Genomic DNA, 26,894 nt, shown 5'->3' on the forward strand with positions numbered 1-26,894 from the left:
CCTGAACCCCAGACAAACACTTTAAAATATTTATTCACTTACTCAATGTACTTCTGTGACAAATGCAGGAATTTTGGCAACATTTTTATGAAGGCAATACATGCCTTGGTTTCCCTCTCCTCTTGGTATTGCTGTGTACAAAGCAGGAAACATGAGGTCTTTTGTCATGTAATTGTCTTGGAAAGGTTGTTAAGGACTGGCTGGGAACTAACCCATATCAGTGGAAGACACTAAAGACACAGTGGAAACCCTAAAGTCTGAACATTTGACACCTATCAGTGGGAGGCTTGCAGCTTGGCTGGGTGGAGCACACATGAACTCAGGAAGAAGGCAATGGGGGGAGGTGATAGGAGGTAATAAGAACTGGGTTGAGAGAGAGAGAGAGAGAGAGAGAGAGAAGCAGGGTACATATTTCTCTCCTGGAACTAAGACTTACAGGTTTTGTCTACACTGCCAATTGAATGACAAAACTTTTGCCATTCATAGGTGCTTTTAAAAAGCCCCCCCCAAGACAAAAGTTTTGTAATAGTAAGTGGCAATGTAAACAGCTCGTTGTTGGCAGGAGTGCTCTTCTGTTGACAATACGAACCCCACTCTTAGGAGAAAATATTTTGTCTGCAAAAGTGCTGACAAACAGCATTTACACTGCCTGACTTTTAGCAACACGGCCGTGTCGACACAGCCATGTCGCTAAAAGGTGTGTAGTGTAGACAAAGACTAAGATAAAGGACAGAGAGAGAGAAAGGAAACCCCCAAGATGGTTCCTACAGCAACATGGTTCAAGGATGCCCTGGCGTTGGCTAGTATGGACTAGATCTTAAGCTTTGCTTCTCCATGCTAAGCTAAGGACTTACTGATGTTGCACGCCAGTTGACTAATAAACCCAACCATGTTTCGAAAATCTGCCTGGTGTCACTGCAAATACTTACTGAGGTGCATTGATTCCTGAAGCAGGAATAGTCTCTGAACAGGCATCTAGCTCAGTTGGACTCAGTGGGCAGACCTCATGGGATGAAACAGGAGTGCTGGAGCTGGAGGCTCAGTCTCAGAGGCATTGAGGCCACCACTTGCTTCACCCTTGTGGAAGAGCGGAACCCCTGTGGAAGTCTGATACACTTCAAAGCGTACCTCCCAAGGACTGTTTGCATGTCGGGGCATAGCACAGGTCCTGTGGATCTGTGGCAACTAAAATTTGCTTTATCTACTATTTGTCCTGGTAACATAGTCTGGATTCTTTAGAAGAGCTTTCAGTGCAAAAGGAGAGGGAGAAATCATTTAGAACAGTGATCATTATTATTTTTAAACATATAGTGTAGAAAATGCATTAGGTGCTTTCAAATATGTAAAATGACATGGTTCCTGACTCAATTAGTGCAGCCTAAAAAACTGCAGACGAGGAATGGAAACAGGGAAGCAAATGACTGAATCATTATGGTTGGAACGTGTCTTGGTCAGGTCCATTTTTTCTGATACAATTTTCTTGAGTGGAAGTATTTATAGGATTCATGGAAGTCATGTCCACAAAGGCAGGGCTTGGAAGAGATGGTGGAAGCATAGCAGACAAGATCAGAGAGTTCCAGCTGTGGGGGCTGCATGAAAGAAGGAGCAGAAATGAGAGAAGGAAACCAAGGGGGAAGGGGTTGGTAAAATGTGCCACAAGGATGGAGTAATAGGGGGAGTGAAAAGAGATCAGAGATCTTCTGTAATCAGTTGTAACATTGTCTTTACATCATCACATAGCAAACAAAAGACACCTGTAAAATCGATATTCCAGAAGATTTTTATCTGATTCCAAATTATTCGACAACTAAGGGCCAAAATAATTCCCCCAAATCGGCACACCCCAGCACTAGTTTGTGACCACCTTCTGCCCTCCCACTCTTGCTGCCCAAGTAGATTGCAGCAGCTGCTGTACACAGGAATGATCTGAGCAAGGAAGGACAAATCTGAAGGATGTGAACTGGAGCATATGAACCACATCCCCTAATTGTAAACTCCCACCCAGAGACCCCTTCACAGCTCAGCATAAAAGCCTGCAGGGTCAGGCTTCTAGGTTTCGGGGTAGCCAGTATCAGTGGGCAAGAGCTGCTCCTCCCTCACAAGTATAACTATTTAGATCCACAACTCAGAGGTAGATTTTGGTTCTTTGAACCAGGCTGTGAATGAGACAAAAAGCAGGATCTCAGCAATAACTAAAGGTGGCATCGAAAAGCAGACGCTAAATGTCTGGCTGCTTCTGGAGCTCATGTGCCTGATACAGCTGTTTGTCTCTCCTGGATAATGGGTCAGATTTTATGAGAAACGGAGACCTAATTATACAGAAATATTTCCTCCTGTCGCCTTCCAAAAAAACCCCTATATCACTGATAAAAATGCCTGGCCTGGAACATGCCTCAGTCAATATCAGTGGGACACACAACAGCACTGGGTTGTAATAAGTTATACCCCAGGGGATCCAGTGGAAGCTCAGACAGGGGATGAAGGAGCAGACTATTTGCTCCTTCCTCTTGCTACTGTGGTTGCTGCCTCCACCCAGTCCCAGATCAGCTACTCCCCCTCTCTCCACCAACACAGTATTCAGCCCCTCAGGCATGTGGTCTAGTGGAGAAGGCAGTGGAGAGGGTGGTCAAAGACCTGGCTTCTATTTCTGGCTGTACTACTGGTCTGTTGTCCGACTTCGGGCCAGCCACTTACTTCCTGTATTTCTCCCCCACTTTGGTTGTCTTGTCTATTTAGATTGTAAGCTCTCTGGACCAGGAGCTTTGTCACTATGTGTTTGTACAGCGGCTAGCACAATGGGGTCACAATATAAGTTGGGACCTGGGTCTGCTGAATTACAAAGAACAAATAATCACAAGGCAGGGGAATTGGTGTTTTAAAGGTCTAGCAGTATAACTACCCCAGGACTGTCAACTCTCATAATTTATCATGAATTTCATATTCTGTTTCTTTCTTAAATCTTCAGCTCTGGGGAAAAGGTGATGAAACAGATCAGGTTTCTTTTAAAGAAGTTTCTACTAGGGCTGTCAAGTGATTAAAAAAATTAAACACGGGATCAATCGCGCTGTTAAACAATAATAGAATACCATTTATTTTAAATATTTTTGGATTTTACTACATTTTCAAAAATATTAATTTCAATTACAACAGAATGCAAAGTGTACAGTGTTCACTTTATATTTATTTTTATTGCAAATATTTGCACTGTAAAAAAACAAAAAAGGTGTATTTTTCAATTCACCACATAGAAGTAGTGTAGTGCAATCACTTTATCATGAAAGTTGAACTTACAAATGTAGAATTATGTACAAAAACACCTGCATTCAAAAATAAAACAATGTAAAACTTTAGAAGTCCACTCAGTCCCACTTCTTGTTCAGCCAATCACTCAGACAAACAAGGCTGGTTACAATTTGCAGGAAATAATGCTGCCTGTTTCTTGTTTACAATGTCACCTGAAAATCAGAACAGGCATTTGCACGGCACTGTTGTATCTGGGGTTGCAAGATATTTACATGCCAGATGCACTAAAGATTCATATGTCCCTTCATGCTTCAACCACCATTCCAGAGGACATGCTTCCATGCTGATGATGGATTCTGCTTGATAATGATCCAAAGCAGTGCAGACTGACGCATGTTCATTTTCATCCTCTGAGTCAGATGTCACCAGCAGAAGGTTGATTTTCTTTTTTGGTGGTTTGGGTTCTGTAGTTTCTGCATCAGAGTGCTGCTCTTTTAAGACTTCTAAAAGCATGCTCCATACCTCCTCCCTCTCAGATTTTAGATGGTACTTCAGCTTCTTAAATCTTGGGTTGAGTGATGTAGCTATTTTTAGAAATCTCACATTGGTACCTTCTTTGTCAAATCTGCTGTGAAACTGTTCTTCAAATGAACATGTGCTGGGTCATCATCCGAGACTGCTATAACATGAAATATATGCAGAATGCAGGTAAAACAGAGCGGGAGACATACATTTCTCCCCGCAAGGAGTACAGTCACAAATTTAATTGACCTGGAAACACTAGGGTTCCCTATCTGACATAGTCCACCAGCTGGCTGCCCTAAAGCTGTGGTCCCTGGAAGACCTAGAAATCCAGGGTGCTAAGGCACCACAAGCCTGGGAACTTGGGACCTGATGCTCCCAGTGTTTCCAGTTTCTCAGCTCCTTGTCAGCCAGGAGGGTTGGGGTGTGTGACATTCCCCAGTGTACAAGTTGGACTGTAGAATAGAGGTGCCCCCTTAACTCTATAGCCTGGGGTGCCTTTAATACTGCTTTGCTGCCAGAACAGCCACATTTGGCCTGCTCACATACAGCCACTAGCATGTAAAATCACTCCCAGCCACATGACCATGAATGCTCTCTCAGCCATTCAAGAATTACACACAGGGAAACACCTGCATATTCTTCAGTCCCAGCCTTGTTTCCTAGACAGAAGGAGGGGAGGTGATGTGGAAGTCCCTGTCTCTTATTTTTATACCCTCCTCCTTTCTTTGAGAATTACCCGCCCCCCACCAGAGTGTAGACAAACAGTCTGCTGTGTACATGTGGTTTGAAACATTCCTGCAATGCAATGTAAATTTCTTGTTTACACTCCCCCCTTTGCTGGTGAATGGACAGTTCAGTAGAGAATAGCTTTTTAGCACCTGGCTGGCATGCTAGTTTACCTTTGTCTCTTAGAAAATGGTTTGTGTGCATTACACAGAACTACAACATATTTCAGTAACAATCATATAGCAAAATTTCATAATCTTACATGCAGCGATGTTACACACATTTCAATCGGATAATGATATTCAGCAAATTATGAGTTTTCTAATGATACCTCACAAGGCATACTTTGTACTCCGACGAAGTGGGTATTCACCCACGAAAGCTCATGCTCCAAAACGTCTGTTAGTCTATAAGGTTTCACAGGACTCTTTGCTGCTTTTGTACAAAATATATCATAACCTTATAAAAGTGGTGAACATGGGTATAGGATGTTATGGGGGGAACTAGGAGCCTGGAAGTTCTGGTTGAGCAAGGAGATTGGGATCTGGCACTTCCAGGCTCTCTCTCAGCTCTGCAGGGGAGCCTAGAAGTTTAGGAGCTTGGGCTCCAACAATTCATAGATTATAAAACTAGAAGGAACTACTGTGATCATCTAGTCAGCCAGGTGCTAAAAAGCTATTTCTCTACTTAACTGTCCATCATCTAGTCTGACCTCCTACAGACCACATAGAACTTCCCTGACTTGACTGCTGATTGAACAACAGCATCTCTTTTAGAAAAAAAGTTCAACCTTATTTAAAAATTGTCAGTTATGAAGAATCCACTATAATTCTTGGGAACATGTTCCAATGGTTTTGTTATACTTGGACCCAGCAGAGAAGGGTATAGACAGATGGAACTAATGGATACACAGCTGTCTGCTGTGGAAAGATTATTGTTCTTCTGGCAGTAAAACTGAAACCAACATGACAGTGAGGCTTTGCACTGAGGAAGGGTGAGTGCTGAAACATTTAAAAGGATAGGACATCACATTCCTCCACCCTACTTTTAAAAAGCTTTCCAAATATATATATACACTCATAGACTCATAGACTTTAAGGTCAGAAGGGACCATTATGATCATCTAGTCTGACCTCCTGCACAATGCAGGCCACAGGATCTCACCCACCCACTCCTGTAACAAACCCCTAACCTATGTCTGAGTTACTGAAGTCCCAAATTGTGGTTTGACATTGTCATTTACATGGCTAACAAAAACTATATAACCTAACTAAAGTTGTGGGTGGTCTACTGCAGACTCGTAAATTGCAAATGATTATTTTACCCTGGAATAGCAACTCACTAACTGAACAACATATAAATTCAGGCACACAACTGGTTCTCTCACTCTCTTGGGATAACATAGTGATGGTGCTGTGGCAATTCCCTGAAGAGCAGGAACAGTTGGGGGTAAGAAATCGATTGGATCTAATACCAAAGTTTCTTTCACCAAGTCATCAAAATTAGGAGTTTTAACAGAAGGAGGTTTGATCTGAGGAACAGAAAGTCCTACTGGAACATCCCTGGACTCTGGTACTCGTCAAGATTACAACTGGTCCATATGTTATTTCTATAAAATACTATCAGATAGTTTTACCACAAACAAAAGAGGTCTGGTGCATTTTACAAGTTCTCCAAGTACCCATTTCACTCCACGGTCATAGTTGCAAGTCTACGTTAAATATCCTACTTGAAAAGCACAATCATGAGTCTCACGTCATCAATTAGTTTGCATAGCCTGGGATTTGGCTATATGTGAGACAACATCAGGATGGAGTAGGTCCCAACAGGTATGCAAAGACTGCTTAAAGAAAAGAGTTGCAGGTGACTCCTGGGTCGTAGCATGTATTGTGTTCCTGCAGAAAAGCAAAACAAATTTCTGTTTCTGTCCAGTTTCTGTTGATGACTCAAAATAGACTAGTAACTAGTTGGCTCTTAAGGCATGCTTAAGTGTTTGTACAATGTTAAATGTTCTGCTAGTCCATTTTTAGCTGAATGGTATGGAACAGAATGTTTGTGCTGAATTTCATTTGAAGCTAGGAACCTTGAAATTTTTCAGAACAGAATTGAGGTCCATTGTTACTCACCAACTGTAACAGTAAACCAAATTAGCTAAACAAGGTACGAATATGTCTAATGGTCTTGGTAACTGTAGTAGAAGTCATCCGGAAAATTTCTGGCCATTTCAAATAGGTGCTGACTACAACCCGAACCATATAACCTTCCAAAGGTCTGGAAAAGTCCACATGAATACATGTCCAAGAAGTCTGAGGCCACGACCAAGGGTGCAGATAAGATGGTCCAGGATTATGTTGAATTTGTTGACACAATACAGCACTTTGCCTTTCTCTCAATATCTTTGTCAATCCCCGGCCATAGACATGACTCCGGGCTATGACCTTCATCCACATAATGCCAAAATGTTCTTTTGAAGAGCTTCCAAAACCTGAGATTAGAGTGATCTTGAAATGATTGCATGCACTCTTCATTATATGCAACTGTGATTCACAGACAATTCACATTGACATGACATGAATTGCACACATTGGGAATTTTTTTGATCCAACACTACCTTGTAGTACCACTTCCTTCACAAGAGAAGGCACATCATCCTTAGTGGTTTCTTTGTTGATATCTGTGCTAATGATGGGTAACCTATCCATCAAATTGAGATAAAACACTTCGTCTGAAGTTTCTTTGGGTTGATAGCAATGCTGGCATGGCAGTCATCACAGCCCATCCGCATTGCCATGCTGAGTTCCTTTACTGAATTGAAGAGTATAGGAAAGAGCTGAAAGTAGCAAGGCCCATTGTTGCATATGAGCAGCAGCTAATGACAGAATTCTATGTTTCCATCCAAAAATTGAAAGTAACGTCCATTGAGCCATCAGCAAGGTAAAATGTCTATCATACAGATAGGTATGGAACTTCTGAATTCCGAAGATAATGCTGAGAAATTCTCACTCTATTTACACATATTTCTTCTCAGATGTAATAAGTTGTTTGTGAAGTGAAGGCAATTGGTTTCTCCATGCTATCAGGAAGAAAGTGAGAAAGAATTGCACCCACTTCATACTGTGATAGGGTAACCAGATGTCCCAATTTTATAGGGACAGTCCTGATTTTTGGGTCTTTTTCATATATAGGCTCCTATTACCCCCCACCCCCGTCCTGATTTTTCACACTTGCTGTCTGGTCACCCTATACTGTGAAGCATCACAAGCCAGTAGCAATGGCAACAAAACATCAAAGTCCATAAGAACTTTCACTCACATCAATAATTTCTTTGCTTACTTAAATGCATGCTCACACTCTTCAGTCCATTTCCATTTTTTCTTTGCTTGTAACAGGTCATGTAAGGCAAATACTGTCGCCAGATTAGTCAGACATTTACCATAAGAGTTAAGTAGTCCTAAGAATGAGTGTAACCGTGACACGTTCTCTGGCTGGGGCACTTGAAGAACTGCCTTCTCTTTTTCTGGCAATTTCCTTAAGCCTTTGACATCAAATATATGTCCAAGGTATCCAACTGAAGGTGTGAAAAACTCACTGTTGTCTGGATGTTTTCTCAGTCCACGGTCTTCCAAACCTTATAAGACAGCATCCAAATTCTGACAATGATCCTCTTTATCCTTTCCTGTAACAAGGATGTCATCCAAATAGCACTTTGAACTCCATTCAGTCCCTTCACAATCTCATCCATGGCTTTCTGGAACAGGGCAGGTGCCAACGTGATACCAAAAGGCAACCTGTTGTAACAAAATAAGCCTTTTTGCATGTTGATTCAGATATATTTCTGAGATGCCAGATCAATCTCCATTTGTAGGTATGCATTGAACAAATCCAATTTATTGAAACACTGTCCACCACTAAGATTAGCAAACAAATCTTCAATACGAGGTAGTGGTCAAACTGGTCTGCACATAAAATTAGGTTCAATGTCACTTTGAAATCGCCACAAATTCAAACTGAGCCATCCTTCTTGATCATTGGTACAATGGGTGTAGCCCACTCACTGTGTGAAACTGGTGACAAGACTCCAATGTTCACTAAACAGTCCAAATCAATTTCTACCAGAGGCTTTTGAGCAAAAGGCACAATTCTGGGCTTGCAATATTTTGGGTGGCTGTCTGACTTAACAGTGAATTTCACTGACAAGCACAATTGTTGCCAAAGAATACCAAAGCCATAGAAGGCTAAGCCATAATATCTTTCCCCTGAAGCTTTACAGTATGATTTAAAGGATGATTACTGTGTTTGACTTCTTTACATCTAAATAAAAAGAGAACTGTTTTATTATTTTTCGAGCACTTTTTAGTAGGACCACAATTTAAAATGCACAAAATATTACATTTCAAGCCAAACACATGAAAGGTGGCTGGAGTCAAAACTTATCATACAAATGAAACAGAACATTTTTATTTTCATCGTACTTCTAATTTCCACATGGACGCTTTTTAAAATAAATCAGTATTTTAAACATGATCTCTTTTATCATCTTCAACAGAGAACCCACTAAGAAAACTACTCGTAGCAGACATTAACAACACTTTTTTTCCAGGTTGAAGTGTACATATTACTCACCTAAAATCCAATCCTGGAGGTTTTGGGTTGCACAATGACTATCATCTCCTTCTCCATGCTCTTAGAATATCAAGACACAATGTTAAGTAAAAACAGAAAAAACAAATTGAGTTTTACAGACTACATTTTTTTTAAAAGGGTTCCCATAAAAGGTCTATTTACAGCAAATATCAAATGTTTTGAGTACATATAACAATACTAAATAATTCTCAATCTAGCAAAAAATTCTAAAGAATTAATTTACAAGTTTTAAATGACTGTTTTAAATCTAAGCTAAATTTAGCCCCTTTCCATAAAGATCATATTCTTTATATAGGATATAGTCCTTTAGAACTGGTGGAAGAGGAAGCTTTGCCATTGATGCTTGTCTCCGTAGACTCCTTAGTCCCATCAGTTTACGTATTTTCAGGCGGCACAAATGTTTTAATGGGCGAGGATTCTCTGAAAAATAGTGAGAGAAACACATCAAGGGAAAAAACAGACCATTAATTTGGCAAGTGTGTCTGAGACTTAGAATCTCAAAACATGCGCTCTAATGAAACTCACTTCAGAAATCTACCAGCTGAAAGCTCTCCTGTTCCTGTTACTTTTAATAAAATAGTTTTAATTTACTCCCAAATAAATGCACCACTAATAAAATTTCACTGGAGCAATAGTGACATCCAGTGGCCAGTTTTATTGTACTTATATGTTATTTTCATATTGGATGCTCATTAAGTTGTTTTTTTCCTGTTTTTAATTGACAAGCCTTTTTATTTTAGTTAAATTCTAAATGGTGATTTTATGTGCTATTAACACCTTATGATTGGCACTTTTCCTTTAAAATTATGGTAACACCACGGTCTCAATTTTTCAAACGTGGGCACCTGAATAGCATATCCAAATCCTTCATTTGGATGCTTAGATCAACACATCAATTAGCACAATAAATGGTGACTAATTACATGATCTATGTACTCAATCCTGAAAGATGCTAAGCACCTTCAATTCCCACTGACTCAGTAACACTTGAAGGTGCAGTATTAGACCCTGTGTGTTTGAGTTATTGCAACTTCTAAACAAAGACTACAAATATCACAAGATAACTGATATATCATGCCACCAGAGAGAGTTTGTTGTAATTAAATGTTTTATATGAACACCATATTTCAAAATACTTGACCTTTTGAAGCAGTTAGCACAACCAAATTACTTTGAAGCTGCTGTGACACCAAACAACAAAATCCAAAAAAGTAATTCTTTTGCGCACCAGTGTGAAATACAAAAGCAAAAATAAAGACAGCATCAGCTTTAATTTTGAAAATTTTGACTTTTATCAGTTGATATTATAATCTCCACATTATTCAGATAGAATTTTGTATTTATTACCCTAATAGAAAGAGAACTGCTTTGGTGAAGGTTTATAAAAGCATAAACACTTGTACTAATTACCTGTTAGACTGAAACAGCTCCAAAGAGAACTGTACCAGATAAATATAGACAAACATATTTTCCACAGTTCAGTAAATTAAAATGTATTAAATAGATCTTCATTTCAAAGTACCAATTCCAGTTTGTGTGCACATACATATAGATATATTTTAAAAATAAATGTAGATGGTCAATAGACTAACAGCTCTATCACAATATAGCATATAAATATGTATTTAGACATGTTACACATACCCTTAGGAAATTGTTTTAGGACATCTTCCTATACATATCTAATGGAAACTTTTCAGAATTTAATTGCAGCTGCTTTAAAGTGGCACTGAGATAAATATAATAAATTAATTCCTTGCCTGTATTACTAATAAACTAATGAAACTGGGCAATTTTTTAAAATGTAGGACTAAAGTGTCCCTTACACATAAGCATATACGTACGTAGCCTATGTAAGGGACAGGAAACTTTGTGAATTCATAATTATGAGGTGAAATCCTGCATATGTTTATGCTTCAGCTGGGTGGTGTGATTCCCAGCTCAGGCAGACAGACTCATGCTAGTTAGGGCACAGCTAGCACAAGTCTGTCTATCTGTGCTACCAGCTGCAATATAGACATAACCACTGAAGTCTATGACAAAATTCCCATTGACTTCAATAGGGGCAGGATGTCACTCATGGTGTTTCTGCTGGCAAGGCCGACGAGAGGGTGTGTGGGGGAAGCCGGTACAAATTACCAGGGCCCAGTGGTCCTGAAGGGGGCCCAGGGCCTGGCTTCCCCGGCTTTGTCTGCCCTGTTTAGCCAGTCCACCCTTGCTGGGGGGCCCGAAAAATTTTTTTCACCGGGGCCCAAACCCGATCTCGGCGGCCCTGTCTGCCGGATCGATCTAGTAGGAGGATAGGATTTCCAAAGGGTCAGGCTTCCTTCCACCCAGAACCAGAAAGGGCTTCTGTCCTAAACCTGAGGATTCTTTCCTAAGGTCTTGGCAGATCCTGAATGATCTACTGGGTCAAGAGCAATCTGCATGAAGTTCTCGTGCCTCCTCAGTGCTTCTAGGACCCCCCTGTCTCCCTGATTCCCAAATTGCTGCTGCTCCTGAACCCTCTCGGTCCTGGGGTTAATATTGTAGAATGTCCCATCTAGTTTATAAGCCTTTTAAAGGACAGGTATACACAGGAACCTGTGAGAGGCTCAAATAAAATACAAAAAATGATACCCCGATAATGCACATTGTGTAAATCAGATTTAGGACATTGTGGCATAGTAAATGCCAACATTTTATAGTCACTTCTCATGTTGGTCTCTGAAGAGCTATTAGGTGAAGGAGGGAGTAGAACAATGAAAGCATGGGCAAATGCCCCTCGGTAAAGGGTCAGTATCTCACAGGATTACACAGTGATGGGTGCGTTAGAAATATATATGTCAGTGTAGGGTGAGATTCTGCCACCACTATTCACCTGGAGGTACCTTGCTCTTCAGATGAAATAAATGGGGCTTCCCCCAGAACAAGGTACTATTCAGTGGGGAAGATCCTTAGCTAGTATAAATTGTCTTAGTGCAAAGATGTCAATGGAACTAGGATGACTGATTCTACTTGAGAATCTGCCCCAATCTGAGAGAGGGTGTCAGGAACTGGCCCTTAGATGAGGTGATGCAAACAGAACATGTCAGAATTAAATATAGCTGGTAATAGTCGTAATTTTTTTACAAACCTTTAATACCAGATCAAATCATTAAACAAATGTTAGACATTTACCTAATATCTGACGTATCTCTGGCCATTCTTTCTGTGCTTCTAGGACACACTTTAGTTTTGAGCACAAAGGAACATAATCCATATAGTCTATCAAAATGCGTATCACATGTCCAACTAAGTGTTTCAACCAAGGAACTGTAATAAAGGCACAGAACTGAAAGGAAAAATACAGATTACTTTTAAAACTCACCCAGGGAAATGCCAAAGTGATGGAATTTTAAAGAATTTATTTACAGAAATATCCTGTAAGAAACAGTCCTGTACTGACATCCCATGGGGATATAATGGATCACCTAACAAGTCATCTCCAGCAATCTCTGACTTCTGATTCTTTGTTTGAACAGAAACCTGAAGGCCACTTTTCATTATGTCAAAGATGACAATATCTTAATAACTTCCTCATTGTTTTATTCCACTTTGGTTTTAGGAGTAGGATTAAACATCTTTCTCTAAAAAGTACACTTTCATTACATGTATGCTGAGCATTATTGCTCAAACAATAATCTCAAACTCAGAGGAAAACCTGGAGGACATTAACTCTTAGGCCTTTATCATTTTTATCTACTACTATCATAACTCTACACTTTTCGGCTATACTTTGCATTCAAATTTGCTTGAATATATCCCTGAAAAATGAGTTTGGGGTGAGACTCAAAACCGCCTATGAAATAATATGGCACCCTTGGAAATCTTTGATCATAAAGCATCCAAAGTATAAAATCCTCAAACAGTATCTTGTGTTACCTGTGTTACTAATAACAACTTATCAGTATCTTATGCACTCTAATTGTGTGGGAATGCCTGCTGCTAGCAGAATGCTAAAAGGCATCCTGCTCCCATTGAAGACAATGGGACTTTCATCATTGACTTCAGTGGAAGAGGGATTGGAACCAAATACAGTTATATTTTTTCTTTTAAGCCCACCATTTTATACAAAAGATATAAATGTTCCAAGAATTGTATCTCATAAGTACTGTGTTTAATTGTACTGACACCACTTTATAGTAATGCTTTGCACTTACATAACTACAGAACCTTTTATCTGAGGATTTCAAAGCACTAGCCAAACATTAATAAAGTAAGTCTCACAGCCCTCTTGTGACAGGTAGATATTATTATTCCCTCTATCCATATGGGGAAACTGAAGTACCGACAGGTTAATGCCTAAATTTTGAATTTTTTCCCACTATCTTTGTGTGTCTCAGTTATTGGGATACCCAGGACCTGATTTTCAGAAGTGCTGAGCATCCACAGGTCTCATTTGACTTCAGTCAAAGTTTTGGATTCTCACTGGCTCTGAACATCTCAATATCTCAAGCTGGGCATCAAAAATTTGGACATTTCATAAATTTGGTCTAACATCTCAATCCTGCAAACACTTACACATACATATAACTTTATTTGTGTGAGTAAATCCGTTGATTTAGATAGGTTTACCACACAAGCAGATATCACATGCTTAAGAGTTTGCAGGATCATGCCCTATGTTTAACCCAAAATATGCTGGCAAATAATTGGCTGAGTTGGGAATAGAACCCATTTTCCTGCCTTCCAGCTCCCTCCTTTAATTGCTAGTCAAAACTTCCTTGCTACAACCTCTAACTCAGTTTCAAAACTAAAACTACTCTATATGTGTCATTTTCTCTATACCAGAATAAAACTGAAGAAAGGTTATGGAGGGTGGGAATAAGTATTTTGATATCAAGAAATCTTAATTCTGCATTAAAATATAAAATAAATTTAAAGCAAGGTTACATTGAAGAGAAAAATGAAGAGAAGAAAATGAGGAATGTGCTTACTGGAGTATCTTTTATTACACAAGATGTCCATCCTGGTAATACCTCCTCTTCTGGAAGTGACCACACAAAAGAACTTCCAAAGATGTTGCCATGCATACAATCAAAACACCTCTCTGCATTATATCCATGATTCAACAACAGCCTTAGCATTACCTCATCATTCAAAGCATACTGAATGGCACTGGGGAAATGGGTGTCATTCACAAGCATGAAGTAGCAATTGACATTTGCTCCATAGGATAGAAGCAATCGTACGATTTCATGGTTACCAGCTCTCACTGCTACAAGAAGACAATTTAGAGGATCCTTGTTTGGGTCTGCACCAGCTTTGAGTAACACTTCTGTGCAGAGAATGTCATTGTTAGAAACAGCAAAATAGAGTGCTGTTTTCCTTTCATCATCATAGTTTTCAGAAATGTGTTCAGCCAGGAGAGTATTGACATCAAAATCATTTTCAATGAGGAGCTCTAGACACTGCACATTCTGGCCATCTGCTGCTGAGTGAATGGGGCTTAACCCACTTCTCTGGATTGCAGTCTTGGATGTAACTGGAATTAGATATTTCAGTGACCTAAAAAGATAATGAAGAAAATTTTCATCTGGCTAAAATCCATCAACTTCTTCCCCACCCTGCAGCTAAAATCCACCCAGGCATAAACCCCTTCCCCAACCTCATGAAAACAGGACATCCAGTTGTGACTTTCTACTACCTAACTGAACATTTCACTCGAGAAGCCAGATTCTTCCCTCATTTACTCCTGAACAACCCCAACAGACAAATTTCTGTCCTGACTTATACCACATGGAACCTTTTTGAATTAAATGGAGTTGTACAAAGTGTAAATTAGCACTGAATGTCCTAATTACTTTCTTTTAGTTCTGCTAGGGTTTGTTTTTTGTTTTATATTTCCTATTGTATATGCTAAGCCACATTTAAGATTTAATTAAAAATAATTTAATGTACATACTTGTCAAATATGAATGATCTTTAAATTTGGACTTTTCAATTCAACCCTTTAATGTGACATAGTGCTAGATGCTGTATTATAGGGGAGAATTTGAAGCCTACAGTTATACTCACAAATAATGTCCTTCATAGGCTGCTTTGTGTATAGGGAGCTGTCCTGCCCTATTAGGCACATTACCACTTCCTCCATATTCCAAAAGAAGAGCTACACAGTCTGGATTACCTCCTCCAGCTGCTTCAAACAGTATTGATGCACCATCATCTGCTAAAGCATGAACATCACCACCTGGTGGAAGGATATAAAGGTAATAGTTAAGTCCAAAGGAACTCGGAAGATATATCTTGTCTTTAAAATATCCTGAATTTCTTTTCTCTTCATGTTCAATTATTAAAATTGCACCTCTAAGAACAGAACAGAAAAGTTTATAGTAACCAGTTTAGAAATTAAATGTAAAATTTAACCATCACAGATACAAATGTATATATATTGGGAAAGTGGAGAGAAATCACTTGAGTGACATTTGCTTTGAGTTGAAATACTAAACTGAGAATCTGCAGTATTCTGAAGTCCTTTCAAACATGCTTAATCTCAGATCTGCATGTTGCTACTTTTTTTAAAAAAATTGATGTAGGAGCAGAAGTAGTCCCTTCTTGTCACTTCTAACATATATATTATTGTAAACCTTTTATTTTCTTCCAGTGGAGCAAAAACATTCCCATGTGATGCCTTCCTCCCAAAAAAATCCAATCTTGGGAAAAAAACATGTTCAGTTACAGTAAAACCTCAGAGTTACAAACACCTCGGGAATTGAGATTGTTTGTTACTCTGAAATGTTTGTAACTCTGAACAAAATGTTATGGTTGTTCTTTCAAAAGTTTACAGCTGAACATTGACTTAATACAGCTTTGAATCTTTACTATAAAAATGCTGTTTTCCCCTTTTTTTTTTTTAGTATTAGTAGTTTACGTTTAACACAGTACTGTACTGTGTTTGTTTTGTTTTCGTCTCTGCTGCTGCCTGATTGCGTGTTTTCGGTTCCAAATGAGGTGTGTGGTTGACTGATCAGTTTGTAACTCATAACTCTGAGGTTCTACTGTGAATATTTCCTTCTGAGCCTTGGAAGCAGGGCCCAGCAAGGTAGCTGGAGACAATTTTTGTTTTGTTTTGTGCAGTTACATATTCTGAGGTGAAGATTTCAATGTTAAGTTTAGCTTTTAAGAGTCTTATATGAATTGAGATAATCCCTAGAGTGCTTTGGTTCCATAAACCAAAGAGTGAGGGTCACATTTTCCCATTCTGTGTCTGTTAAATCATAAAACCTTGTAATCTGAGTTAAAAGCTTGAGATCTGGCATAGTTATAGGCAGGCTGCTTTGCAATATGGAACCATTGTGGCAGCGCATCCTAGTGGCTATGGACAGGATTAAAATATAAGTATATATCACACAGTTTTATCTTATTTGATTATCCAGTATTAATCTATCTATTGAGACACTGGTGCAGCTCACATATTGGGTATTTGTCCCGGACCAAATAAACTAACTCTCATGGCTCTCATTCTACATCCACTACATGTGTTCTTTATGCACAGAATCCTCCCAGTGATGTATCAACTATTCTGCTTTGGAGTTTGTTGGACATTAGACAGAGCACACCACAGGTTAATGCTTTGATAAATATAGCCAAGGTGCTGTGGGATTCACTCAGAATCCTGGTGGTATTTAGGCGCTGGATACTTACAAGGCCTGAAATATGTCAAAAAGACTCATTCAGTAGTTTGAAGAGGCAACCTTCTGCACCAAGGGAAAAAGCACATTAATGTGAATAAGCAAAAAGTATACAATTAATTGTCTTTTACAAAAGAAGGTCAGGCACTGGTATTTGCCTGAATATGTGGAAAAACATTTAAACAGGACAATGATCAGCAGTGGTAGTGTAGAAGGACTGAAGCATAGGGTCAGCAGTAAAGGAGGAAGGTTGTGGGGAAATATATTGATAGAATGCAACTTAAGACATGTACATCTGACATTTTCCTTACCTTCTGTTTGCTTAATCTATTTAGTTTGTGAGGGACCATGCCCATATATGTGTTTGTTTAGCATTTCCCTCAATGGTGCTACACAATCATGTAGCAAAGATTATTTCAAAGCACACCTTACAGTACTGAAAAATGACTACATTTTTCTCATACTTGTCCACAGCATACAACTCTTAGCTTAAAAAAATGAGACCCTGCCATGGCTGTTTCACTGTCGGTTTGTTGAAATAAGAAGGCACAAAATCAGACCACCTTTAGTGCTAAAAGTTCCAAAAGACACCTCACAGAAGGATGCAAAAGAACTGCATGATGCTTCCATAGTTTAAGTGCTGTTGCCAGGATCAGCAAAGGCATTTCAAGATTTTAACAAAGGCGTAGGCAAACTACAGCACACCGATACGCGAGCTGATTTTCAGTGGCACTCACACTGCCCGGGTCCTGGCCACCAGTTCGGGGGGCTCTACATTTTAATTTAATTTTAAATGAAGCTTCTTAATCATTTTAAAAACTTTATTTACTTTACATACAACAATAGTTTAGTTATATATTATAGACTTATAGAAAAATAATAATAATAATAAGAGATATACCTATCTCCTAGAACTGGAAGGGACCTTGAAAAGTCATTGAGTCCAGCCCCCTGCCTTCACTAGCAGGACCAAGTACTGATTTTTGCCCTAGATCCCTAAGTGGCCCCCTCAAAAACTGAACTCACAATGCTGGGTTTAGCAGGCCAATGCTCAAACCACTGAGCTATCCCCCCCCTCACCTTCTAAAAACATTAAAATGTATTACTGGCACGCAAAACCTTAAATTAGAGTGAATAAATGAAGACTCGGCACACCACTTCTGAAAGGTTGCTGACCTCTGTTTTAACATAATCTCAGGACAGCTGGAGCCACTGGAAAGGCTGGAGGTTGTTTAAGATGTCTGCTGATCAAGTTTGCTGAAAAAATTTGCATGGGAGAAGAGATGCGAGCCTGTAATTGGCAATCTTCCTAGGAACAGGAAAGTCTACCAGGATGTAGATCAGAATAAAACAACTGTTTCTTCTAATAGAGCAGAGGAGACAAGTGAAGAGTTGTGCAGTATATTTAGGGAACAGGTGCTTTGCTCACCAGGGGGAAGGGCACAAGCCACACATAGCAGTGCAGCCAGAGAACACTGATATGTAAATTGCTGCACACGATAAGCATGAAGATACCACTCAGCATGGCTTTCATGGAATCAAGAGGAACACAACAGGCACAGATGATATGGGTCTAACAACTAGAAAATATTCAAACAATGGAAATATGGTTGACTATTGGAAAATACTTTGAGTGTTCTGCAGTACATGAAATTGTAAATAATAATAATTAATAACAAGGAGCAATGACTACAAAAGCCTTACCCATTTTCTGTGCCTTTCCCATCTCGTTTTGGCTACAAGACATAAGCAAATGGCATAGAAACATACATTCCCAATGGTAAGAGATGTATCTGCAGTGTTGACCTCAACATCAGAATATATTCATAGAATCACAGAATATCAAGGTTGGAAGGGACCTCAGGAGGTCATCTAGTCCAATCCCCTGCTCAAAGCAGGAACAATCCCCAACTAAATCATCCCAGCCAGGGCTTTGTCAAGCCTGACCTTAAAAACCTCTAAGGAAGGAGATTCCACCACCTCCCTAAGTAGCCCATTCCAGTGCTTCACCACCCTCCTAGTGAAAAAGTTTTTCCTAATATCCAGCCTAAACCTCCCCCACTGCAACTTGAGACCATTACTCCTTGAGACCTGCTACCACTGAGAACAGTCTAGATCCATCCTCTTTGAAACCCCCCTTCAGATAGTTGAAAGCAGCTATCAAATCCCCCCTCATTCTTCTCTTCTGCAGACAAAATAATCCCAGTTCCCTCAGCCTCTCCTCATAAGTCATGTGCTCCAGCCCTATAACCATTTTTGTTGCCCTCTGCTGGACTCTTTCCAATTTTTCCACATCCTTCTTGTAGTGTGGGGCACAAAACTGGACACAATACTCCAGATGAGGCCTCACCAATGCCAAATAGAGGGGAATGATCACGTCCCTCGATCTGCTGGCAATGCCCCTACTTATACAGCCCAAAATGCCGTTAGCCTTCTTGGCAACAAGGGCACACTGTTGATTCATATCCAGCTTCTCGTCTACTGTAACCTCTAGGTCCTTTTTTGCAGAACTGCTTCTTAGCCATTCGGTCCCTAGTCTGTAGCAGTGCATGGGATTCTTCCGTCCTAAGTGCAGGACTCTGCACTTGTCATTGTTGAACCTCATCAGATTTTTTTTGGCCCAATCCTCTAATTTGTCTAGGTTCCTCTGTATCCTATCCTATTCCTGATTGTCTGTGTCATGGTTCCTGGTAAACTGCCCCGCTAAGACTCTCTACCAGACCCCTGAGTACACTCTTCCAAAGGAGGTGTGGAGGCACAGGCCTGTCACTTGAGAAAAGTGCCTGTGGACCAACCATTCCCTGACTGAGTCTTTAAGTTACATGTTGGGGCACAGCTGGCTCCCAGCCTGGTCATTTGACAACCCAGCAAGCTCAGCTGGGCCCAATGAGCCCTCTCCTAATGGTTTTGCTTCCTGACTGAGCAGGGGAGCCAGCAGCCTGCTACTTGAGCCTTGCGGCAGCACCACTACAGCAGCTGCTCAATGTGAACCATGCCTGTAGCAGTGCTTACACTGTGTGCACTTTGGCTTATTGCCCCAGCCACAGCTTCCCTTCTCCATTCTGGTTTCTGACTCCTAGATCCAACTCCTGGTGACATCCCTGATTATGACTCTGGCTTACCCTTTGGCTTAGACTTTGACTTCTGACTTCAGTTCTGACCTTCTGCTTGGCCCCTGATTCCTGCTTCACCCTGGAGTTAGTGCCTGATCCCTGGATGCTCATCATTACCTGAACTGCCACCACAACCACCAGGCCAGGTCCTGCTCCACCCAATAGGTAGGCCTCACAGGCCCTGGGAGCTTATGTTATACCCTTCTGGTTACCAATCATATTACTTAGGAGGCCAAGTTGGCTTGGCACCTGCAAAAGTTTCCCTCAGGGAGCCTTCAGCCAGTAGCAATGTGCAGTGACACATCAGCAGCTTTTCCAGAACAAAGGATGATTTATTATTTATTTTATCCCTCTTCACAGCTATAAATCTGGCTATGGTGTTTGAGAGGAAGCTCCTTATCTAGGTCATTGTTTTATCTTTCCTGCCTAGTTTTGTAACCAATCCCTTTTCATCTAACTCTGTGCATTCAGGAAGGGTAATGTCACCCAGGTACACTGAGGGCATAAGATATTTATTAAAAAATACAAATATTTCCTAGTTCTCCACAGTTTGTATGGCTCAATCATTTAAATACAAACAAAGTTTAATTCCTTCTGACCAAAACAGCTGAAGTCTGTGAATGAAGCCAAGCAACAGCCAATTTTGTAGAGCAGTGTGATTTAGTGGACTGATTTTAGGGATGGAAGCAAGCAGCTCCTGAGTTCTAATCTATAGTCTGCTATTGTCTCACCCTTGTGTCTATTACCCCATCTATAAAATGGGGGTAATAATACATACCTACCTCACAGGCATGTAATGAGGATGTCTGTGCAGTGCTTCGTTACTGTAAAGCGCTATATAAGTGTAAAATATTATTCTAAATAGTCAAGCACTTTGGAGAATAATTCCAATGCTGCACTGATACACTACGTTATGCATGCTGCCTGCCAAAGTGGACATATTTCAGGACCATCTGGAAGGGTTGACACTACCCATTCAGATGATTGGGACTATGAAAAGAGAGAGAAGTCAGGATGGAAGGCACTGTGGATTACCAAGTTTGGGATACATTTGTACAGTGCTTTGAAAATATAAAGTGCTACATAATTTCTAAATACAGTTAGCAATTAATGTGTGCTATAAATTGATACACTGTACACATGAAACAGCTTGCAGAGGGCAGTATAAATAACATACAGTCAATGCTAAATATACTGAACTGTAACTGAACTGTAAAGCCCTGATGGAAGCTGCTATGTAGATTAGTAATTTAATTGCATGCCAGAGCAATAACTGTAAAAGACTGTTCTTTGAGTCTGCAACTAACAAACTTCAATCATTGCTATAAACATGGAATGCTGACAATGATATGAACTCTAACAGAAACCCTAAACACATTACAACAGCACTCTGTTACGTTGGTATTGGGAAACTAGATAGTATGAAGCTTAAAATATTAAATATAGCTTAACATAAGTAATAAATGAACATCTGAGTAAGCGAGTATATTGCTGCTGTGCACAGGTGAAAATTGCTCCGTGTTGGTAAAAAAGTATCTATCTAAAACACTCATGGGTGTCGTGTAATTCTTTTTTGTTTCTGGGATACACTTTCAACTGTTGTCTCTTCTGTCATTTAAAACATATTTAACTGTGATAGAACTACGCCCATTGTGTAAAGGAGGGTTTATGTAGTTGAGTCTGAATCTGTATTCTAGACCCTCCTAATATGCTGGGTTTTTTTAAAGAAAATAAGTGATATTGGAAATATACAAGTATAAATGAATATTAAAAAAAGATTGACTGTAGATTGACATTATGGACAGTGAAGATTAGTTCCTTTTATTGCCATCCGGAGTGTTCTATTAGGGTTTTCCTATCGGAAAAGAGATCAGCATGTACCATTGTATTACCACATTGCGTTTCATGCTTTTAACCCAAAGTCCAAGGGTTTCACTGATTTATTGCTCAATATAAAGGGATAGCTGAGATGGACATTGGGAAAAATTAGGTTATGTATACTTAAAACACTACAGCAGTGCAGTTACAGCATTATAGCGCTTCAGTGTAGAGTAGACAGTCATTACAGTGACGGGAGGGGTTCTCCCTTTGCTATAGTTAATCCACCTTCCCGAGATGCAGAGGCGAAAGAATTCTTCCCTTGACCTAATACCATCTACACTGGGGGTTAAGTCAGTTTAATTACCTTTTCATACCCCTGAGTAATGTCCTTGGGTTGACCTAACTCAGTGGTGCTCAGACTTATTGCACAGGAGGGTCTCTATAAACCTAAGCACAACCTTGTATGGGCCAAGCAAATTCTACATATTTTAATAAGATTTAATATCACCTGTACTGATTTACTTTTTAAGTTCAGCTTATTCCATAGGTATTTAGATAGGTTGTTTCTATGTTCAGTATTGTCTATTTACACACTTGTGTAAACTAAAATGATGTCAACACGATGACAAAATGCTAATGAATTGGCCATTGTGTTGAAGCAGGCCCCAGGCCTTATGAAATGCTCTGGTGGGCCATAGGTTGGGCACCGCTGACATAACTTTTTAGTGTAGACCTGCCCTTTAATCTTTCTTGTGCGTTAACTGGTCAGGTGACTGAAAAGAAAACGTGACACATTTTTCAAACTATCCAAACAAAAATTGTGGAACTAACGAAGTGCCTGTTCAATTTCATTGTATAAGCACATCTCTTTTAGTCACACCCATCCCTGATCTTTCATTGGAAAACTATCCATTTAGATTGTGAGTGCTTCAGGGTAAGTATGTTGTCTTCACACCTGTCTGTAAAACATTTAGCATACTATGGCACTAGAATACAAATTAACAATAGTGTTTAGCAGTTTTCTAGCACTTTTACCCATAGATCTTAAAGGAACATTGTCCCTGTTTAACAGATGGGGAAACAAATCCAGAAATATTAAATGATGTGACAGAAAGGAGAGGGAGAGACTGCGGCTTCAGAAAGAGGGGGGAAGCAACACACCTGAAAGAGTCACAGTTCACTGAGGCTAGAAATTAATGCTATCTACCCATTGAAATCCAGGATTCCTGACTTTCTGTGGTGTCAAATGTTGGTTTCCACTCATGGAAAGTCATGGAATAGGCTTTAAAATCATTTTCTGGTTATCAGCTGCCTCTTGGGGTACGTCTACACTGCAATAAGAAATCTGCAGCAGTGAGCCTCAGAGCCTGGGTCAACTGTCTTGGGCTTGCGCTACAGGGCTAAAAATAGCAGTGTAGACATTTGGGCTCTCAGATCCTTCCCTTTTGCTGGGTTTCAGAGCCCAAGCCCAAACATTTACACTGCTATTTTTAACCCTGTAGTGTAAGCCCAAGTCAGATGACCCAGGCTCTGAGACTCGCTGCCATGGGATTTTTATTGCAGTGTGGACACGCCCTTGCCATCTCCCTGGTGATCACACAATAAATAACCCCAGCAATGAGTAAGTTATGTTTGGAACCAAGATGAAAAAAGAGAAAATCAAATGGAGAACCCCAAACAAGCTAAAATTAAAGTAGATTTTTTTAGACCAAAGTTGCTCTCTAGCTAACTGTGATCTTCAATATTTATTTTTTTAAACACAGTGTAAGACCAGTGACACTTACTGCCCTTTTAATGTGATCAAATATATGTGGCCTCACATATGCTCTAGTAACCAGACAATATGTATGCAGCTGCTGAAGCTACCTGCCTACGTACCTTTATGAATAAGATGCTCCAGCACATCACAGTGTCCATATTCAGCAGCAACTCCTAATGGCGTTACCCCATATCCATCTTTCAGGTGCACATTTCCTCCATTCTTCAGAAGCAGAGAAACAATCTCTTTGCAGCCTTGTTTTGCAGCTTCATGCATTGCTGACCAGCGTTTTACACATGGCTGGTGGATATGACAGTTGTATTTAATCAGAGCCAATACCATTTCGTAAGAGCCCCGTCTCACAGCTTAAAAATATAGAAAAAGAAGAAAAAAAAAGACACCATTAGAGATCTCGTTACACATGCTGAAAGATGAATTGTGAGGCTTACATTTTTTTCAGTGTTTGGAGAAAATTAAGCAGTTCATCCATGTGGGCCAAATTCAGACCTCTGTCCTAGCAGTCCATGGACCAAATACACTGGCAAGTAAAGGCTGGTGAAAGTTACATGCTGGGTGTAAGCTAGTCAGGCAATCATTGTACTTGCATGCAAATGGTAAAATAGTGTAACCGGCACTGATTGACATTCAGCGTGTATGCAAAATGTATGTTCTGAGGCTACAGAAGCAGGAGTATTGCAAGAAAAGCAACAAATAGAAGGGTAAAAGCAAAAACAGAAGGGTACTGCTTTATCTTACTCCATCCAGTTAGTTGCTTTTGCAGCCAGATCACTTTTCCTTCCCCCTTGGCAAGTAAGGTACATTCTCACGGCTTTGTTCTTCATGTATGGATCTCCCAAAGATTTCTATCATTGTTCCACATATGCAAGGCATGTAAGATTGGCCTTCCACTGAACACTATGTTGATATACATTTGCTACTTAACATGAACACCCATTCTTCTTTCCAACTTGGATCTAGTGTATAACTTGCACCACCATTTGTCATAGTTGAATACAGCCCTTTGACTTCAATGGAGTTTTAGGTACCCAGCTAAAGAGTCCTCTAATCTACGGCTCTCTTGTAAAGTTAGTGCAGGAATAATTAAGTTAAATGAAAAGTAATTCTCAATTGCAACTTATATTGAGTGGTAAGCGCTTGATGATGCTCTCACTGACTTCAGTGTGACTAGGATCGAACTGTAAGGTGCAGAACACCCTCCACTCCCATGGACTCGATTACAAATGACAACAGCCTCAGAGAGTAAGAAAACTACATGGACAAAAAACTCTACCTATCAAGAAATCATAAATAGAAATATGCAGGAGAATAAATTTAGTGGGTAAGAAACAAAAATCCTTTTCCTTCAATTCTTGTAGGAGTTTACTCTTCCTGGTATTCATCAAGCAGCAATGGCTAATAATCTTATCTTAAAAGTTCTATGGATTTGCAACTACTGGAAAGAACTGGAGAAATACAAAGCAATAAATCTAAAGTAACTTTTATAGATCCTTTGTGGCTCAGACCTTAATATTTTAATACATTAATTGCTTCATTGGGTATTCTTTGTGGTTAGAATTGACAAAAGTTAGTACCCATCAAATGTAATGTTTTAATAAGTCTGATCATTGTATTTCGGTATGTATGATGTGGGAATTGTATTAATTTTACAGATTGATTTTCTTCATAAGGCCTTGAGTACTTTCATTTTCAACAAGAGCTGGAAGCTGGTGCACTTAAATTACTAATATAGGGTAAAGCTCATTTAAATATATCAGCAGAAGACTTTCCAAAAGAATAATCTGGCTTTGAACTTAGTTAATTCTTAGTAATTGTAGCAAGCATTTTCCACAAATTCTTTCTGAAAGTGAAAATACCCAACTACTCCTGACAAATCCTGTAAAAATAATAAAATTCCATTATATTCTCCAGTAGGCCACCCACAGTCATAAACAACTATTTGTAAAACATCCAAGATTTCATTAAAATTTGTGCAGCCTCTAGTTAAACCCTCACTTGGGCTATTGACCATTACTTGTGCCTTGAGCCATCACATGAGGCCAGATTTTTAAAGGTAATTAGGCACCTCTGATGGGGTATGTTCCCCCACATTAGTCCTGAAGGGGTCAATTTAGGCCACATAGGCCAATTAACCTGTAAGGCTGCAAACTGGGGAATATTTAGGCTGAGAGGCAAGCCCTAATTAAGGGAAGTTTACCTGTACAGGAACAGGTGGGGCTTCTATAAAACCAGGGAGCTGGTAGCAGAAAGAGGGCTGTGGGGAAGAGGGCTGCAGGCTCTCTCCCTGGAACAAGGGATACACAGATTTAGACCCCAGAAGAAGGATTTGTCTAGTAGACCCAGAGGAAAAGATTTGGCTAGAGGAGTGGAGAAGGTGAGGTAGGAAACACTCCGAGTGACAGGATGGGTTGTGGTTGTCTGGATCTTTGCTGCTGGAGATAGGGCCCTGGACTGGAATCCAGAGTAGAGGGTGGACCTGGGTTCCCCTCCCAGCTACTGAGTGAATGGCACAATTTGGGCAGTGAACTTGGAGGCTTTCTGGGGCCATGTGTTCTATGAGTAAGTGGACCACCCAGGGCAGTGGACTTAAGGATTGCCTGGGATGGCGAGGAAGGTGTTGATATTCCAGTATTCCTGGAAGGGGAAACACCATAGTGACCTGGCAGGAGGGCTGAGTCACAAAGAAGAAGCTGCTACTCCTGGAGCAAGAGAGGGATTGCAGACAGAGAGAGACAAGGAGCCGAGGAACCGCAAGAAGGACATTGGGCTGGAAGAGCTAATCCCCAGAGTGGCCATCAGGAGGCCTCAGGTGTGGTGAGCAGAGGGCCCCGTGATAGCATTTTAAGATGCAGATTGTCACGTAGAATGACATCAATGGGAGTTAGGCACGCAGGTGCTTTTGAAAATCCCATTAGGTGCCTATCTGCATCTCTAGGCACCTAAATACCTTTACAAATCTGGCCTGTGGAGTCTGATCTAAAGCCCAGTGAAGTCAATGGGAGTCTTTCCATTCAAAGGACTTTGGGTAACTAAACATGTACAGAAAAGAACTATCTGCTTCCACCTACAGATGGTCCCTCTGTTTCAGGGATAAGGCACATTGGCAAGGCAGTGTAGGAAAATTTCAGCTGCCACTGCCTGTGCTGTGTCTATTCTGTAAATAAGGAAACAAACTCAGTTTCCAGGAACATCAACCCTGCATCTTTTATATGCACTAAATTCATATGAAAAATTTTAAAAAGAAGAGTTCTACCTAATCAAATGGAACAACAAAAATAAGGGGGTAGCCGTGTTAGTCTGTATCCACAAAAACAACAAGGAGTCCGGTGGCACCTTGAAGACTAACAGATTTATTTGAGCATAAGCTTTTGTGGGTAAAAAAACCACTTCTTC

General features: G+C 40.1%; 1 protein-coding gene across 1 annotated transcript in view; it reads right to left on the bottom strand.

The window, feature by feature from the left end:
- Positions 1-9,300: 9,300 nt before the first annotated feature.
- The window catches only part of ASB15 (ankyrin repeat and SOCS box containing 15), a 36,916-nt gene continuing 19,322 nt past the window's right edge, over positions 9,301-26,894 (bottom strand). Inside the window, exons 7-11 of the mRNA XM_044988293.1 lie at positions 23,603-23,848; positions 15,178-15,349; positions 14,097-14,667; positions 12,298-12,451; positions 9,301-9,558 (exon numbers count right to left, since the gene is read on the bottom strand). Coding sequence (XP_044844228.1) covers positions 9,386-9,558; positions 12,298-12,451; positions 14,097-14,667; positions 15,178-15,349; positions 23,603-23,848 — 1,316 coding nt within the window. The 3' untranslated portion in view covers positions 9,301-9,385. The remainder of the gene's footprint in view (positions 9,559-12,297; positions 12,452-14,096; positions 14,668-15,177; positions 15,350-23,602; positions 23,849-26,894) is intronic.

The sequence above is a fragment of the Mauremys mutica genome, chromosome 1 (assembly GCF_020497125.1).
Source record: "Mauremys mutica isolate MM-2020 ecotype Southern chromosome 1, ASM2049712v1, whole genome shotgun sequence".
Lineage (NCBI taxonomy): Eukaryota > Metazoa > Chordata > Testudines > Geoemydidae > Mauremys > Mauremys mutica.